The sequence below is a fragment of the Coregonus clupeaformis genome, chromosome 30 (genome assembly GCF_020615455.1).
Source record: "Coregonus clupeaformis isolate EN_2021a chromosome 30, ASM2061545v1, whole genome shotgun sequence".
Taxonomy (NCBI): domain Eukaryota; kingdom Metazoa; phylum Chordata; class Actinopteri; order Salmoniformes; family Salmonidae; genus Coregonus; species Coregonus clupeaformis.
Genome location: NC_059221.1, coordinates 12234290 through 12250982, shown reverse-complemented (window position 1 = coordinate 12250982; position 16693 = coordinate 12234290). Strand labels below are relative to the sequence as shown.

General features: G+C 41.7%; 2 protein-coding genes across 6 annotated transcripts; both read right to left on the bottom strand.

Moving 5' to 3' along the window:
- Nucleotides 1-2159: 2159 nt before the first annotated feature.
- Nucleotides 2160-4258, bottom strand: LOC121546757 (probable E3 ubiquitin-protein ligase DTX3). Its single transcript, XM_041857996.1, has 3 exons — nucleotides 3795-4258; nucleotides 3083-3300; nucleotides 2160-2677 (listed from the first exon to the last, which is right to left on the bottom strand). The coding sequence occupies exons 1-3, from the start codon at nucleotides 4134-4136 to the stop codon at nucleotides 2599-2601; spliced, it is 639 nt and encodes a 212-aa protein (XP_041713930.1). The 5' UTR covers nucleotides 4137-4258; the 3' UTR covers nucleotides 2160-2598.
- A 313-nt stretch (nucleotides 4259-4571) lies between these two features.
- On the bottom strand, nucleotides 4572-15794 carry LOC121545892 (probable E3 ubiquitin-protein ligase DTX3). 5 transcript variants are annotated; one of them, XM_041856788.2, is made up of 6 exons: nucleotides 15434-15794; nucleotides 15208-15249; nucleotides 11770-12427; nucleotides 10461-10674; nucleotides 7542-7759; nucleotides 4572-7208 (listed from the first exon to the last, which is right to left on the bottom strand). In XM_041856788.2, the coding sequence occupies exons 2-6, from the start codon at nucleotides 15218-15220 to the stop codon at nucleotides 7133-7135; spliced, it is 1179 nt and encodes a 392-aa protein (XP_041712722.1). In that variant the 5' UTR covers nucleotides 15221-15249; nucleotides 15434-15794; the 3' UTR covers nucleotides 4572-7132. The 5 variants fall into 5 exon arrangements, with proteins under 5 accessions (XP_041712722.1, XP_045065364.1, XP_041712723.1 ...); XM_045209429.1 differs by having other exon boundaries at nucleotides 15208-15794; XM_041856789.2 differs by lacking the exon at nucleotides 15208-15249.
- Between the last annotated feature and the right edge of the window lie 899 nt (nucleotides 15795-16693).

Below are 16693 nucleotides of genomic sequence, written 5' to 3'. Positions count from 1 at the left end.
GAGCTGTCAAAGGACACCAGAAACAAAATTGTAGACCTGCACCAGGCTGGGAAGACTGAATCTGCAATAGGTAAGCAGCTTGGTTTGAAGAAATCAACTGTGGGAGCAATTATTAGGAAATGGAAGACATACAAGACCACTGATAATCTCCCTCGATCTGGGGCTCCACGCAAGATCTCACCCCGTGGGGTCAAAATGATCACAAGAACGGTGAGCAAAAATCCCAGAACCACATGGGGGACCTAGTGAATGACCTGCAGAGAGCTGGGACCAAAGTAACAAAGCCTACCATCAGTAACACACTACGCCGCCAGGGACTCAAATCCTGCAGTGCCAGACGTGTCCCCCTGCTTAAGCCAGTACATGTCCAGGCCCATCTGAAGTTTGCTGGAGTGCATTTGGATGATCCAGAAGAGGATTGGGAGAATGTCATATGGTCAGATGAAACCAAAATATAACTTTTTGGTAAAAACTCAACTCGTCGTGTTTGGAGGACAAAGAATGCTGAGTTGCATCCAAAGAACACCATACCTACTGTGAAGCATGGGGGCGGAAACATCATGCTTTGGGGCTGTTTTTCTGCAAAGGGACCAGGACGACTGATCCGTGTAAAGGAAAGAATGAATGGGGCCATGTATCGTGAGATTTTGAGTGAAAACCTCCTTCCATCAGCAAGGGCATTGAAGATGAAACGTGGCTGGGTCTTTCAGCATGACAATGATCCCAAACACACCGCCCGGGCAACGAAGGAGTGGCTTCGTAAGAAGCATTTCAAGGTCCTGGAGTGGCCTAGCCAGTCTCCAGATCTCAACCCCATAGAAAATCTTTGGAGGGAGTTGAAAGTCCGTGTTGCCCAGCGACAGCCCCAAAACATCACCGCTCTAGAGGAGATCTGCATGGAGGAATGGGCCAAAATACCAGCAACAGTGTGTGAAAACCTTGTGAAGACTTACAGAAAACGTTTGACCTGTGTCATTGCCAACAAAGGGTATATAACAAAGTATTGAGAAACTTTTGTTATTGACCAAATACTTATTTTCCACCATAATTTGCAAATAAATTCATTAAAAATCCTACAATGTGATTTTCTGGAAAAAAAATTCTCATTTTGTCAGTCATAGTTGACGTGTACGTATGATGAAAATTACAGGCCTCTCTCATCTTTTTAAGTGGGAGAACTTGCACAATTGGTGGCTGACTAAATACTTTTTTTCCCCACTGTAAATTGCCATCATCAAAACTGAGGCAGCAGACTTTGTGAAAATTAGTATTTGTGTCATTCTCAAAACTTTTGACCACGACTGTGCCCTCCGTAATTATCAGCACATTGAAGGATCTTTTCTTATTTTAGCTGTATACTTGAAAAGTTTGGATTTGAAATCAAACAATGACTATGAGGTTAAAGTGCAGACTACAGCTTTAATTTGAGTTCATTTTCATCCATATTGGGTGAACCGTCTAGAAATTACAGCACTTTTTGTAGACATTCCCCCCATTTTGGGACAAATTCACTTATATGTGTATTAAAGTAATAAAAAATGTAGTATTTGGTCCCATATTCCTAGCACGCAATGACTACATCAAGCTTGTGACACTACAAATTTGTTGGATGCATTTGCTCTTTGTTTTGGTTGTGTTTCAGATTATTTTGTGTCCAATAGAAATTAGTAGTAAATAATGCATTGTGTCATTTTGAAGTCACTTTTTTAAGTTTCTAAACACTTCTATATGAATGTGGTAATGCTACCATGATCATGGATGATCCTGAATGAATCATGAATAATTATGAGTGAGAAAGTTACAGATGCACAAATATCATACCCTCCCCCCCCCCAAAAAAAATAACCTCCCCTGTTATTGTAATGGTGAGAGGATATGATAGCATGTCTTGGGGGTATGATATTTGTGCGTCTGTTACCAGCCTCTTTGGGAATCGTTGGCTACAATCATAACCGCTCAGTGTTGGGGAGTACTGAACTACATGTAGTTGAACTAGTAATTTAACTACATTTTACAGTAGCTTAGTGGTAGTTGAACTTAATTAAAATCTAGGTAGTGTTTTCAGGAGTTAATTACTTTTTTTCCCATGAAGAGGTGTAGCTAACTACTGGAACTACACACTGCTTTTTTTGCAAAAATAAAAAAAAATATGGGCGAAGTAGGCAATAATTTTCTTTATTTTCTGGCATCAGATTTGCCTAATTCTCAGTTTTTGTGTTTAATAGGCCAAATTACACATTCTGTTAACATATGAACCGTAAAGTGATCTAGTCTTGCAATTTGTAGTCTATGACATTTCAGATATACATATGATCATTTTTCACAAAGTAGTTTTGATGTAGTGTACTACTTTTTCAAAGTAACTTTAATTAAGGAAACTATATTTTTCTTAAGGGTAGCTTAACTTCTAGTGTGAATTGGTAGCTTGGTAAATTATATTTTCAGAGTAGCTTCCCCAACACTGTAACTGCTCTTCTCGTCTTGTGTTTGATTCCAGAGTGTGACAATATGCATAGAATTTCAACTAATAGCATTGAATGTCCGTTCTATTCCATTCTAGTAATTCTAATTCTACGGTTCCATGAAGTTCCAGTGGAATCAGCTCTCCTCTGTCACTCCCTTCAGACGAAGCTCCTCCTGGACCCTGGAGAGGTAGCCCGGGTCTGGATACCCAAAACTAACAAAGAGAAAAGAGAGAGACACAACAGCTTCAGTGTCACATTGATCTACCATTTCAAAAACATGCCAATGTTTGAACGCTCTCAAATTTCAATAACACTGTTATAACACTGTCAATCACTGATATGGGTCTTCATCAACCATAGAGATGTTACAATGAAACTTCGAGAGCATTCAAACAGTGTGTGAGTATTCTTATTCTATTTCCTCAGACTAGGATAGATGGGCCTACTTACATTTACATTTTAGTCATTTAGCAGATGCTCCAATCCAGAGCGACTTACAGTTAGTGAGTGCATACATTTCTTTTTCATACTGGTCCCCCGTGGGAAACGAACCCACAACCCTGGCGTTGCAAACGCCATGCTCTACCAACTGAGCTACACGGGACCACAGTACTTACAACTGTGGTCCTCCCCCAATGTTGGTCTTGTGGTGTATGTCGTTCCATGTGATGGAGTTGTTGAGGCCGGTGGTGGCTGATGTCCCGATGGTGAAGATGAGCCTCCTGTGGAAGGCTGTCTGGAGCAGCCTCAGTACTTTCTCTCCCTCCTCACAGGCTGGCAGAAAGGCTGTCCTGGACGTGCTGGAGTACTTCTCACCCGGGTTCGGATGCTCAGGCTGGAGGGATGTGGAGAGAAAGAGGAATATCAATCAATCAACTGTGTCAATAAAACCCTTTTCCACAGTGGCAAGGAAAAACTCCCTAAAAGGAACCAGACTCAAAAGTGGAGCGGAGTCTTCTCCTCTGGCTGTAGGCCTAATCATGTTATTTCAAATAACTGACTGGTGGTGGAAAGATTAAGCCTACTACTTATAATTAGGGACTCATGGAGGATCAAACTCAACCTTAGGTGATAAAGAAGTCAGCAGCTAATCTGTCTGGCATGACATCACCAGCAGGGCTGTAATGCCAAAGCAATTCATCAATACTTCCATATAAGGGCTTTCAAGAACAATATGATGAATCTCTGCCTACTCTCCGACTATACATATCGCCCTTTTATCTTCAAGTCAATAGTGGCACAATGTCTATTGACACTTTCAATTCTGTGATAAAATATATGCCCATCTGCGTCACATATAAAGTAAATATAGGCTACAATAAATCTCACCCCTTGTACTCCGTCTGTAAAGTGATAATCAATCGCGATATGTCCATTCCCCTCCTCATAGCCAGGTAAACACTGCCAGTTGCGTCTCACTGTCATGATCCCGTCCCGGGGCTGCGTTCCTTCGTAGGTCCCGTGAAAAGTATTACATACCGGACATGCGGGCTTAATTTGGAAAACCGAGTCAATACAACTTGAACAGAATGAGTGAGAACATCTTAAAGTTCTCTTTTTCTGAAAACAGTCCATGCATATTATGCAATAGTCCTCCTCGTCGCGGCCGAGTCTCTGCTCTGTTGCAGAAGTACATCTATCGCCTATGTTGGAGAATCGAGATGATGTCATTATAGATTAAGTGTTTGAGGACATTTTGTACATAGCTAATCTATAGCAGAAACAGGAAAACGCAATGTCATCTGACAAACTCCAGCCTGAGCTGAACTATACTTTCCAGGAAGAGGGCTATGTTGACAGAAAGAGTAGAGCCTCCCACATCTAGTCATTACCATACGTCACTGGTTGCTAATGTTCAGCAGACGCTACAATGTACCTAACTGTAAAGGCTACAGTAACATCCCACTTCAATAGTTTGCACTGACGTGTGAACCAAGGCATAGGATATCTTCATGAGGGTTGAGATGTGTTACATCCACAAATAAAATAGTCTTGCTATAATATCGCATAAATGTGAAAAACGTGATCATAAATGTCAGATTTGTTCTATGTGATGCTATTTACATAATATTAAATCAGTAATAAACAATGAATACCACCACCATAAACAGAACATAACCTTTTATTCAAGTATTAAAATGTAAACCACACTATTTTTGAATATCAACAGACTCATAAAATATGAATCAACACAATTAGAAAAGCAAAACTAACTTTTCACAATCAATTTGCAATACAATCCTTTTCAGTATTTATTCCCCTCCCGGTACCCCAACCCCCAGTTCACTTACATAGTTTACTGCATATAAATATTTGCATGGTACCTTGATTTAAAGTACTATTCCTGTTTCCCAAAGATATTTGAGTTGGTCCCTAAACGAAAAATACAGACTACGTCCCAAATGGCACCCTATATAGTGCACTACTTTTGACCACATTATTCCCTATATAGTTCACAAGTTTTGCCATCATAAATAGGGTGCCATTTGGGTTGTAGCCAAGGGATATTTAATTAATGTATGGTCCGAGTAAATTCTTTCACATCATCTGACTGCAGACAAATTAATAAAAAGAGGTTAACACAGACTAGACTATCTATATGCATATTCTTCTCATCAAAAAGTTACTTTTTGAAATCACACACATAGCTTGTTCATATGAGAGTGAGGCTACGTTTTTGGACTACTTCGACTGTTTATAACAGAAAGGTTACATCAAATACACAGTTTCTATATTCTCAAAAACTGTAGGAAGGCAGAGAAAGCACAAACGTAATGCTGCTGCATCTGACCCTCCAAATAACACATTTCATACAGTCCACTAAAGAATTGCTTATCATTCATTAGTATCAACATGCTACATTTTCTTCAAACTTGTATAGAAGAAAGGCACGCTAACATTGAGATAAATGTATCAAAACAAGGTGTAAATGTAAATATAACTAAATACATCACTGACAATACACCTATAAGGGACTGCAGTACTCTCCTTAACATTTTGATATTACAGGTACTTATTGTTAATCCTAGATTATGTCTTAAGAAGACAAATGTGAATTACAGCAGATAAATAATCATAAATAATGAGGTATCTATGAGACAATCATCAAACAACGTCTCCTGGTCAGACAGGGCACCCTATTCCCGACAGTACACTACTTTCAACCAGTCCTATGGGTCCTATATAGTGCACTACTTTTGACCAGAGCCCTATGGGCCCCTATTGGCACTCGTGCACTATATAGGGAATAGAGTGCCATTTCAGACACAGCCAGGGGCATAGGTAATTATTACAGAGCCCTAATCTGCCTTTGATTTGGTTTAAGTGGTTCGACATCTTGCCCTTCTCATTTGACATCATCATGTAAATCTGGTCATTAGAAAATGAGGACCACTGACTGACTGGACATCAAACTGAACCTAACTCAAGCAGTTCAAAACCTGGTCCCATATTCATAAAGCGTCTCAGAGTACGAGTGCTGACCTAGGATCAGGGTCCCTCTTTTATTCTAATGATTTAAAAAGGCCACACTGATCCTAGACCAGCACAAATAGAAAACATTCTTCCTACGTAAGTAAAAACGAGAAGAAATCAAAGGAGAGGAAGATCAAAAGGGAAATGAAGGGCTCTAAGCAAATTGACATCAACTTACAGCTACCAGGCTATTAGCTTCAGGGCTGTTAACGACTAACACCTGCCCGATTTGCTCAGAGCACTATTCCATATACCAGTCTTCCCTGAAAAGGAAGCAGAGAACCATGATCATTCTAATGTTATGCAGAGAACAACCAGCCATCCACTGAACTGAACAACTGACTGACTGACTGACTCCCTTTGTCAAAGTGCCTGTGAGTGCTTTAGATTGCAACGTCTTTTAGAGAAATTAAATTATTTAGAAGCAGACAGAGCTATTCTGCCTGCCACCTACTATCTCGGATACGGTCTTTATACGAACTGGAAGTAACAGCTTATCACAGAAGAAGAAAAAAAAGAATTATTCTACGAACGTACTGGAAAGACCACAAATAATGTGCGCTTGCAACAGGTAAATAAAGAACATGTGTGCCCCAGCATGGAAATAAACATCAACATATCAGACATCATAGACTTCTCTTTAAACTTATATTTCAAAATAATATTGAAGTAGTAAGTACTTGAAATTTATTAAGCACTATATGATAACTGCTCCGATGAGTTCAGCCAAAAACTGTCCTGCTATTCTCAACAAAAGTGAAAGGTAGAGGATTGTGTCACACAGAGAATGCACTGCTCTCACTTGTGTTTTCTTGCACACAAAGTCCTGCTGGATTGAGCAGAACTCAGAAGATACATACCTAACATAGGAACAAGGGTGAATCCTAAATTCCACTTAAGACACATTTTCACTTCCAATTAAGTCGAATGGTCTCCCATTGACATCAGTGCATGATTAAGTGAAAATTCAACTTAAGTGGAAGTTAGGATTTGAACCATAAAGAGGTCTTGGAGAGATATGGGGGCCTCCACTCTTGTGGCTGCTGTGGAGCCGGACCCTGTCACACCTCTCGTATCCATCCGCTGCCCTGCTGGGTCTAGCTCCTGGAGCCTGCAACCACCAGCAGCGGGACAGGATAGCTAGAGGTTCCTAGATTTCCTAGTGTTCCTAGAATGGAACATTCTGTGGACGGTCAGTCTGCAGTGATGCCTTTCTCTCGGAGTTCCTCAGTCACTCTCACCAGGTAAGTGGGGTCTGGGTAGCCAAAGCTGTCAGGGGAAATTAAAGAAAAACACCATTACCATGTCATTGAGCGTTGTAATCGCAGGAACAGCTAGAGTGCCTTCAGAAATCATAATTTAACCTCTCACCACATGCTCAAAACATGGATAGCTTTCTTTTTCTGTCACATCTCATAAGACTAAAGCCATGTGATTCTATGTGACTTGTATGTGTGTAATACATATAAATAAATAAATAAATAAATACCTTGTGAGCGTTCATAGATAGCTTTTTTAAACAAATGTAAACATTGCTTTGTCACATCTCACAAACATACTAAAATCTCCATTAGCCTTCAGTAAATACAGGCATTTCCATACCAGCGTGGTCCGCCCCATATGGAGGTCTTGTGGTGGATGTCGTTCCAGGTAATGACATTATGCATTCCCGTGGTCATGGAGGTCCCTATAGTGAAGATGAGGCGCTGCTCGAAGGCCCGGCGGAGCAGGCCCAGGACCCGGTTCCCCTCTGGGGTGTCTGGAAGGTACGCCACGCGGTCCGTACCCGGGTAGCTTACACCAGGGTTAGGGTGCTCCGGCTTCAGGACCCAGGCAGAATTCAGAGGAATGTTAGAAAAGAACAGGAACAATATGATATACATTGAGGGAAAAAAGTATTTGATCCCCTGCTGATTTTGTACGTTTGCCCACTGACAAAGAAATTATCAGTCTATAATTTTAATGGTAGGTTTATTTGAACAGTGAGAGACAGAATAACAAAAAAATCCAGAAAAACACATGTCAAAAATGTTATAAATTGAAAGATCAGAAAGATTTCTGGCTCCCGGATGTCTTTTATACAGGTAACGAGCTGAGATTAGGAGCCCACTCTTAAAAGGGAGTGCTCCTAATCTCAGCTTGTTACCTGTATAAAAGACTCCTGTCCACAGAAGCAATCAATCAAGATTCCAAACTCTCCACCATGGCCAAAACCAAAGAGCTCTCCAAGGATGTCAGGGACAAGATTGTAGACCTACACAAGGCTGGAATGGGCTACAAGACCATCGCCAAGCAGCTTGGTGAGAAGGTGTCAACAGTTGGTGCGATTATTCGCAAATGGAAGAAACACAAAATAACTGTCATTCTCCCTCGGCCTGGGGCTCCATGCAAGATCTCACCTCGTGGAGTTGCAATGATCATGAGAACGGTGAGGAATCAGCCCAGAACTACACGGGAGGATCTTGTCAATGATCTCAAGGCAGCTGGGACCATAGTCACCAAGAAAACAATTGGTAACACACTACGCCGTGAAGGACTGAAATCCTGCAGCGCCCGCAATGTCCCCCTGCTCAAGAAAGCACATATACAGACCTGTCTGAAGTTTGCCATTGAACATCAATGATTCAGAGGAGAACTGGGTGAAAGTGTTGTGGTCAGATGAGACCAAAATGGAGCTCTTTGGCATCAACTCAACTCTTTGGCATCAACTGCTATGGGGACAGGACAACTTCACCGCATCAAAGGGACGATGGACGGGGCCATGTACCGTCAAATCTTGGGTGAGAACCTCCTTCCCTCAGCACATTAAGGTCCTGGAGTGGCCTAGCCAGTCTCCAGACCTTAATCCCATAGAACATCTGTGGAGGGAGCTGAAGGTTCGAGTTGCCAAACATCAGCATCGAAACCTTAATGACTTGGAGAAGATCTGCAAAGAGGAGTGGAACAAAATCCCTCCTGAGATGTGTGCAAACCTGGTGGCCAACTACAAGAAACGTCTGACCTCTGTATTGCCAACAAGGGTTTTGCCACCAAGTACTAAGTCATGTTTTGCAGAAGGGTCAAATACTTATTTCCCTCATTAAAATGCATTTGACATTTTTCTGGATTTTGTTGTTGTTATTCTGTCTCTCACTGTTCAAATAAACCTACCATTAAAATTATAGACTGATCATGTCTTTGTCAGTGAGCAAACGTACAAAATCAGCAGGGTATCAAATACTTTTTTTTTTCTTCACCGGCATAACGAATGAGACACCAAAATATTCTGGACACTCCTCGCAAACACCTTTTTTCCAGCACTTGGGCCGTTGTCGCGTCGCATGCGCCATCAGAACAGCTGTTCATCACTTCACTCACATTCGGAAAATTCCTTCCTGGATCAGATGATGGTGTGAAAATATCACGGCATTACTAAATCAGCTGGACACCAAATGTGCATCCAACAAGTATTATGCATAATTATTGAAGAAGCACGTTAAATGACAGTATTGATTTAGGTTTTAAGTATCACGATGAGGTGACTATTTAGGTTAGAAGCATTTGATTTTGCAATGCATACATTATTTTGGATTTGTGTGCCCATGAAAACTGTTTTCACCCCGTAACATAAGGAGACGCTAAATGTTATGTAGGCACACTGCATTTGAGATCTCTATACCAACAACTGCCCAACAGCTAGATCCAGGAATCTTACAGGGTTCAAATTCAATGTCTAGTTAAACTGATTAATGCTTAATATATGATATAACGTCAACTTACACTGCCATAAATTCTAGGACAGTAAAGTTGTTTTATGTCACACAATTTTGGAGAAATACATCAAGAGGGTTAAACATCAACTTGTGAATTGTATTGACTATGATCCCCCCTTATATCTTAATGTAATGACATGAATACAATAGGCAGATTATTATCAATGACTTATCAACAGCCGTAACAAGTCCAGTGCAGGAAATCCTCACTGGTACCGTAGTATATAGAAATACCCTCATATACGGTTGTTTACTCACTGTGTATGTATATACTATATTCGACATATCTCATCATAATATGCCTATTACTGTACATACCATTTTATTTTCCAAATTATATACTGTCTATGCACACCACATATTTATATTCTGGATTCTCACACATGCTCACTCTAATATATCTACTTGGATTGTGATTTCTTGTTTAGATTTTTAAAATTATTTGTTTTGTATTTGAGACATTCTAATGCACTGTTGGAGCTAGTAACACTGCATCTGCCATAACACCTGCAAATCTGTGTATGCGACCAATAAACTTCGATTTGAAGGGTGGTTTGTGAGTCCATGAAGTATTCATCAGTAATAAAAATGTTATATAAAACGGAATACTACTAAAGAGATAAGTTAGCAATGTAAATGCTGCGTCAGAGACAGCAAAGCCCTGGAAGTGGACTAGAACAAAACTTCTTACTAGTTCCCATTTCTGTACATACACCTCCTTGTGGTTTTTCTCATAAACGTGTTTCTTTTGTCATATATACACACTCACCGCCTGTAGACCAGGTGGGAAGCTGTAGATGATGCAGATACACCCGTAGCCCTCATGTCCCGGCAACTCGAGATCTGGGTCCCTCTCCACCATCATACTCCCAGTAGCCGGCTGATTGCCTATGAGCTGGCCGTACACCAGACGACACACCGGACACGCTCTCTTCACCTTGAAGGCCTGGTCCAGACATGTACGGCAGAATGCGTGGCCACACCTTGGGATCGAGTGAGAGAGAGAGATTTTACTTACAATTTTGAAAACATTACATACACTACATGGCCAAGAGTATGTGGACACCTGCTCGTCGAACATCTCATTCTAAAATCATTGGCATTAATATGGAGTTGGTCCCCCCTTTGCTGCTATAATAGCCTCCACTCTTCTGGGAAGGCTTTTCACTAGATGTTGGAACATTGCTGCAGGGACTTGCTTCCATTCAGCCACAAGAGCATTAGTGAGGTCGTGCGATTAGGCCTGGCTCGCAGGCGGCGTTCCAATTCATCCCAAAGATGTTTGATGGGATTGAGGTCAGGTCTCTGTGCAGGCCAGTCAAGTTCTTCCAGTCAAGACCTTGCTTTGTGCATGGGGGCATTGTCATGCTGAAACAGGAAAGGGCCTTCCTCAAATTGTTGCCACAAAGTTGGAAACACAGAATCGTTAAGATTTCCCATCACTGGAACGAAGGGACCTAGCCCGAACCATGAAAAACAGCTCCAGACCATTATTCCTCCTCCACCAAACTTTACAGTTGGCACTATGCATTCGGGCAGGTAGCAATTTCCTGGCATCCAATGCCATAAGACTGCGAAATGTCTACACGGACTGAGTTGACCTTAGTGTTTAATTCTTATTTTTGCACGGTCTCTATGCACACTCACAGGGCCCTACACACTCTGATACTCCAACCCACATACAAACACTCACTCCTTCATTTGCTCACACACACATATGCACATACATTTATACTGACTCTACACACACCCACTCACATCAAATATGCTGCTGCTACTGTTTATCATATATCCTGATGCCTAGTCACCTTAACCCAATAAATATCTACCTCTATCGATCCAGTATCCCTGCGCATTGTAAATATGGTACTGGAACTGACCCTGTATATAGTATGCTTACTTACTTTATTGTGTTCTTCTTATTTCTTATTTCTGTAGCTTGTGTGTTTTTGTTCTACCTTGTTATTTGTAGTATTACATTGTTATTGATTACAGCATTGTTGGGGTTAGAGCTTGCAAGAAAGGAATTTCACTGTACTTGTGCATGTGACATTAAAACTTGAAATACGTAGCTATACCTCTCCAGTGTCGTCCTCTCCACCATGTCGCCCATGCAGATGGAACATGAGGTGTGGTCGTCTGCTTCACTGTGGGAGTGGCTATGAGAGGATGCCATCATACTGCACTTGACTTCCATGTTGTCCTGCTTCCTCTGTCCTGATGCATCGTGGGACATGCAGTTCATAGAGTTGGAGAGGACCACACAGGCCTCATCCTCCGCAGGCTTCCTATACCTCTGTTGCTGCCTCTGAGAGCGTCTGGGCTGGGGAGGCTGAGGTGGTAGCAGGCTCCCCTCTCCATCCCCCTCCAGGACCCCCACCCCAACACAGGGCAGCACAGACCTCTTCCACTTAGGACCAGTCTCCTGTTTGCTCATCTCTTTCCGGGCGCAGCGGCATAAGTCTATGAAGGACTTAAGGGTCTCATTGGAGATCGGTCCCCCCTCCATCATCCCAGGTCCTCCCCCAGAACGGGAGCCCTCTACGGGGCGTAGCCGCACTGCGCAGCAGCCTCCCCGCTCCCCTCTGCGGATGATGCCGGCGATGAGGCCCTGCTTGTCCTGGAAGTCTATGAGCCAGGGCCGGCCGGCGGCGGCCAAGTAGTCCCACACTGCCTGGGACACAAGCACCTCGTCGCTACCCTGCCCCGCGCGCACACTCATTTCATCCAATGAAACTACATAGGGAAACACAAGAGAGAAACCATTAGACACCAGTGGTGGTCGGTGACGTTTAAGATGAGGGAGGACGATTATTGTTTTATGTGAGCATGGCCTTATTTCTATTACATCATATTGGATGACTGTCATTCATATTCCATTCACCCAGCTCAATGTAACATCGATAGGTTTAACCTACTACATGATACTTCAATTGTCCCTATACCCATCATGAGGCTGCTACAACCTAGCCTATGAATGAAAGTCTATAACGTAGGTGCACAGGTCGAGAGAACATTTTGAGCAATCAAGCTGACAGACAGTGACATTCAATACCGCCTTGCAGACTCTTGCCTGCATCTAGCTGATCTAGGGTGTAATCATTAGTTCAACAGTTGCAAACGAGAGTTTCTATTGGACAAATTCAGGTATGTTTATTCAAGTTCTGTTCAGTTTGCTTCCGTTTAAGAAACGGTTTAACAGAATCGGTGGAATGAATCACGCACAAAAACAGTTCACTTTCATAGCAGCCACATACAAACAGCATGATCATTTTGCTCGTATAATTATTTCTCGCATGAACGCGCTCTCCTCCATTTCCCTTCGCTTGTGGACTTCAGTGCACAACACATCAGCTGTCTGTGACCAGGCAAAAAAAAATTTTTCCAAGCCAAACCTTCATAACATAACCGCTACACACAGCCTACATCGTCGTCACCATATTAGCTAATGTCATAGTCAACATAGCTACCAGAACTAACGCATTAGTAAACCCGCTACAATCATGCAGTCAAGCAAGCAGTTTAGCAGTTACAACGGCGGGCCCCAGTGGCAATAAATTAATAAAACCAAACGCTTACCTTGACTTGGAAGAGTTCCAGTGTTGGATAGCCATAGCCAGACAGCTAACATAGCATCCCCCTCTGTTTGAGCCGGGTGTTTGTGTAGGCTAACCTATCTCGCTGCATTCGCTAGCTAAGTGAAAAAAATAAGAAATATAGCTCTCTCTCATTCATCTTTTAAGAAATGTATTTGTTCAAAACTGTTAAACTATTGTCTTTCTCTCTCTTTGAGACAAGTACTCACCACATTTTATGCACTGCAGTGCTAGCTAGCTGTAGCGTATGCTTTTAGAACTAGATTTAAACTGATCCTTTGACTGGGTAGACAACATGTCTGTTCATGCTGCAAGAACTCTGATAGGTTGGAGGACGTCCTCCGGAAGTTGTCATAATTACTGTGCAAGTCTATGGAAGGGGTTGAGAACCATGAGCCTCCTACGTTTTGTATTGAAGTCAATGTACCCAGAGGAGGACGGAAACTAGCTGTCCTCTGGCTACACCAGGGTGCTACCATACAGAGTGCTGTTGAAGCTACTGTAGACCATTGCAAAACAGTGTGTTTTAATACATTATTTGGTGAAATGTGAATATATTTAGTATAGTTTTATCTAAAAAGTATAACTTTTTTAATGTTTCACTGAGGAGGATGGTCCTCCCCTTCCTTCTCGGAGGAGCCTCCACTGTTAGACACATATTCAAGCCATAAAAGGAAAATATATCATTCTAATCGTATTACACCGGAATGAAACTGTACTGTAAACAGTCACAAGACAGGGAGAGAGTCTGTCACATAATGCAGTGATTGCAATTGTTTACATTTGCATCATATGCCATTTATCCAAAGTGACTTGCATACATTTTTAAGTATGGTTGGCCCCGGGAATCGAACCCATAATCCTGGCTTTGCACGAGCCACTCTACTAACTGAGCCATACAGGACTAACAGTTTCTAATGTGTTTCATCCTCTCGTTTCAGGCAATCCCAATACACTCTGATCTGTATAAAAGTGTTTGAAAATCTGAGCTAAAATGAAACTGCACAGGAGACACAGAGGACAGATCGAGAGAGACAGTGTCATACAGACACCTCATAATCAATAGTGGCTTGTGTTGAAGGCAAGAACATGTCAAGTGAAATACTGACCTTAATAGGCAACATCAGAAATAACCTTTAAAATGGACATAAATAGGGAGTTTGGCTAATCTCATTCTGAAATGACTCCAATTTCAGTTAATAAAACTTGAAATGAACATAATGTAATTGACTCCTTCCTTAATCTTTACCTAAATCTGAACCATACCAGTGTAACAATGCAGTATGAGTTTACTAGCCTACCATGACAATCATGACAAAGTAATGAGATATGAGAACACCACGACTAGACTATATAGTTTCCATTCAGTGCTCTTATGGACTGTTACAACAACAAAAAAGCATACAGCCAGGTTAAAACATTGAATTGTGGATGTTCTTTGAACTATAAACCGATAAAATCACTTATTTCTGCTGGTACATCGTTGCTACTCGGCCTACCGGTATGTTGCGTAAGGCAACGAGAGCTCGCGCGAAATGATTCGGGAAAGCAAGGTGTATGCACTGCGACGCAATACAGACAGAACGTTCGAATATCGCTAGTCGCAAACCACTACAAAGTAACAACTGTGAAACATGTTTGTTGGAGCGAGTGCTATCATTCCGCTTGAGCTCATATGTTTGGTGTCAGGGTCGCAGGAGGCAGGACACGTCAAAGCTACAACAGGCTGGCTTGCAGTAGCTATCGCGGCACTGCTGAAAGGGGACGTATCAGCTGTTCTGAAATGCAGACTGAGTAAACAAAGGAAACTGCGCCTAGCTCAATCCGATCTTCTATCAATATGTTTGGCTGTGAGCAACATTTGACCTCTGACAGTCATATGAAACAATTATAAATAAATATTATTTATTTGATAGTTACCTTGCGATCCCATATATTCCCTTCAATCGAGAAAATATCCCCCTGTTGAACGTGAGAAGAAAAACTGAAGTAGTAAAAATTGTGACACACGTCAGATTACTAGACAAACATTTGCTGACATTCGAGTTGCGCAGCGAGGAACCCAAGTAATTTGTTCAAATTCCAAAGTGGAACGTCCATAATCCTTTTACTAAATTAGAATGCGGTATTGGGTGAATTGTCTCACCTTTTGCCGTAGCTGTCGGATGGGGTTTAGATTACGGAACTAGCTGAAACATATTCAACTGGACGAGGCCTGAAAATCGTGTGCTGCAGTGGATATGTCGATAACACGTATTTTGTAGTCAAGACATATTTGCTATCCATTTTAATCTATCCGTAACGTTAGCTAACAATTAATCGAGTCCCCTTCTCGATACTCGAGTTTGTCTTCCTCTTTCCACGTCCTTGAGACACAGTCTACTACAAAATCAACCCCTACTTACACTATATACGTTCTGAACTTCCACATACCACATTAGCTATTTCATTATTGTGACAACCGCGTACTTTCAAGCCATGTCTCAGCCTTTCAAGTCCATGTCCAACAGTTTAATGAGGAGAGACAAACGTAAGCAGGAAGTTCGTCATAGAACCCTCTGTGATTGGTTAAAAATTGTTGGCAAGGATTTGGGGAGACTCAATCACCTTCTTGAGCAATCCACAGACACACTTCTATGCACAAATATGTTTAGCGCATGCGTTACTTTAGTGAAACGACCTATTTAACCATGTTCCCAACCTTTTACCTCACATGCAACTATGCAAATCTACTGCCTTTAGGAACCCTAACATGTAATCCATATATATACACATACACAAAGCTGCGGAAAAAATTAAGAGACCACTGCAAAATTATCACTTTCTCTGGTTTTACTATTTATAGGTATGTGTTTCGGTAAAAATAACTTTTTTGTTTTATTCTATAAACTACTGACAACATTTCTCCCAAATTTCAAATATTGTCATTTAGCGCATTTATTTGCAGAAAATGACAACTGGTCAAAATAACAAAAAAGATGCAGTGTTGTCAGACCTCGAATAATGCAAAGAAAATAAGTTAATGTTCATTTTTAAACAACACTAATGTTCTAACTAAGGAAGAGTTCAGAAATCAATATTTTGTGGAATAACCCTGATTTTCAATCACAGCTTTCATGCGTCTTGGCATGCTCTCCACCAGTCTTTCACATTGATGTTGGGTGACTTTATGCCACTCCTGGCGCAAAACTTCAAGCAGCTCGGCTTTGTTTGATGGCTTGTGACCATCCATCTTCCTCTTGATCACATTCCAGAAGTATTCAATGGGGTTCAGGTCTGGAGATTGGGCTGGCCATGACAGGGTCTTGATCTGGTGGTCTTCCATCCACACCTTGATTGACCTGGCTGTGTGGCATGGCACATTGTCCTGCTGGAAAAACCAATCCTCAGAGCTGGGCAACAATGT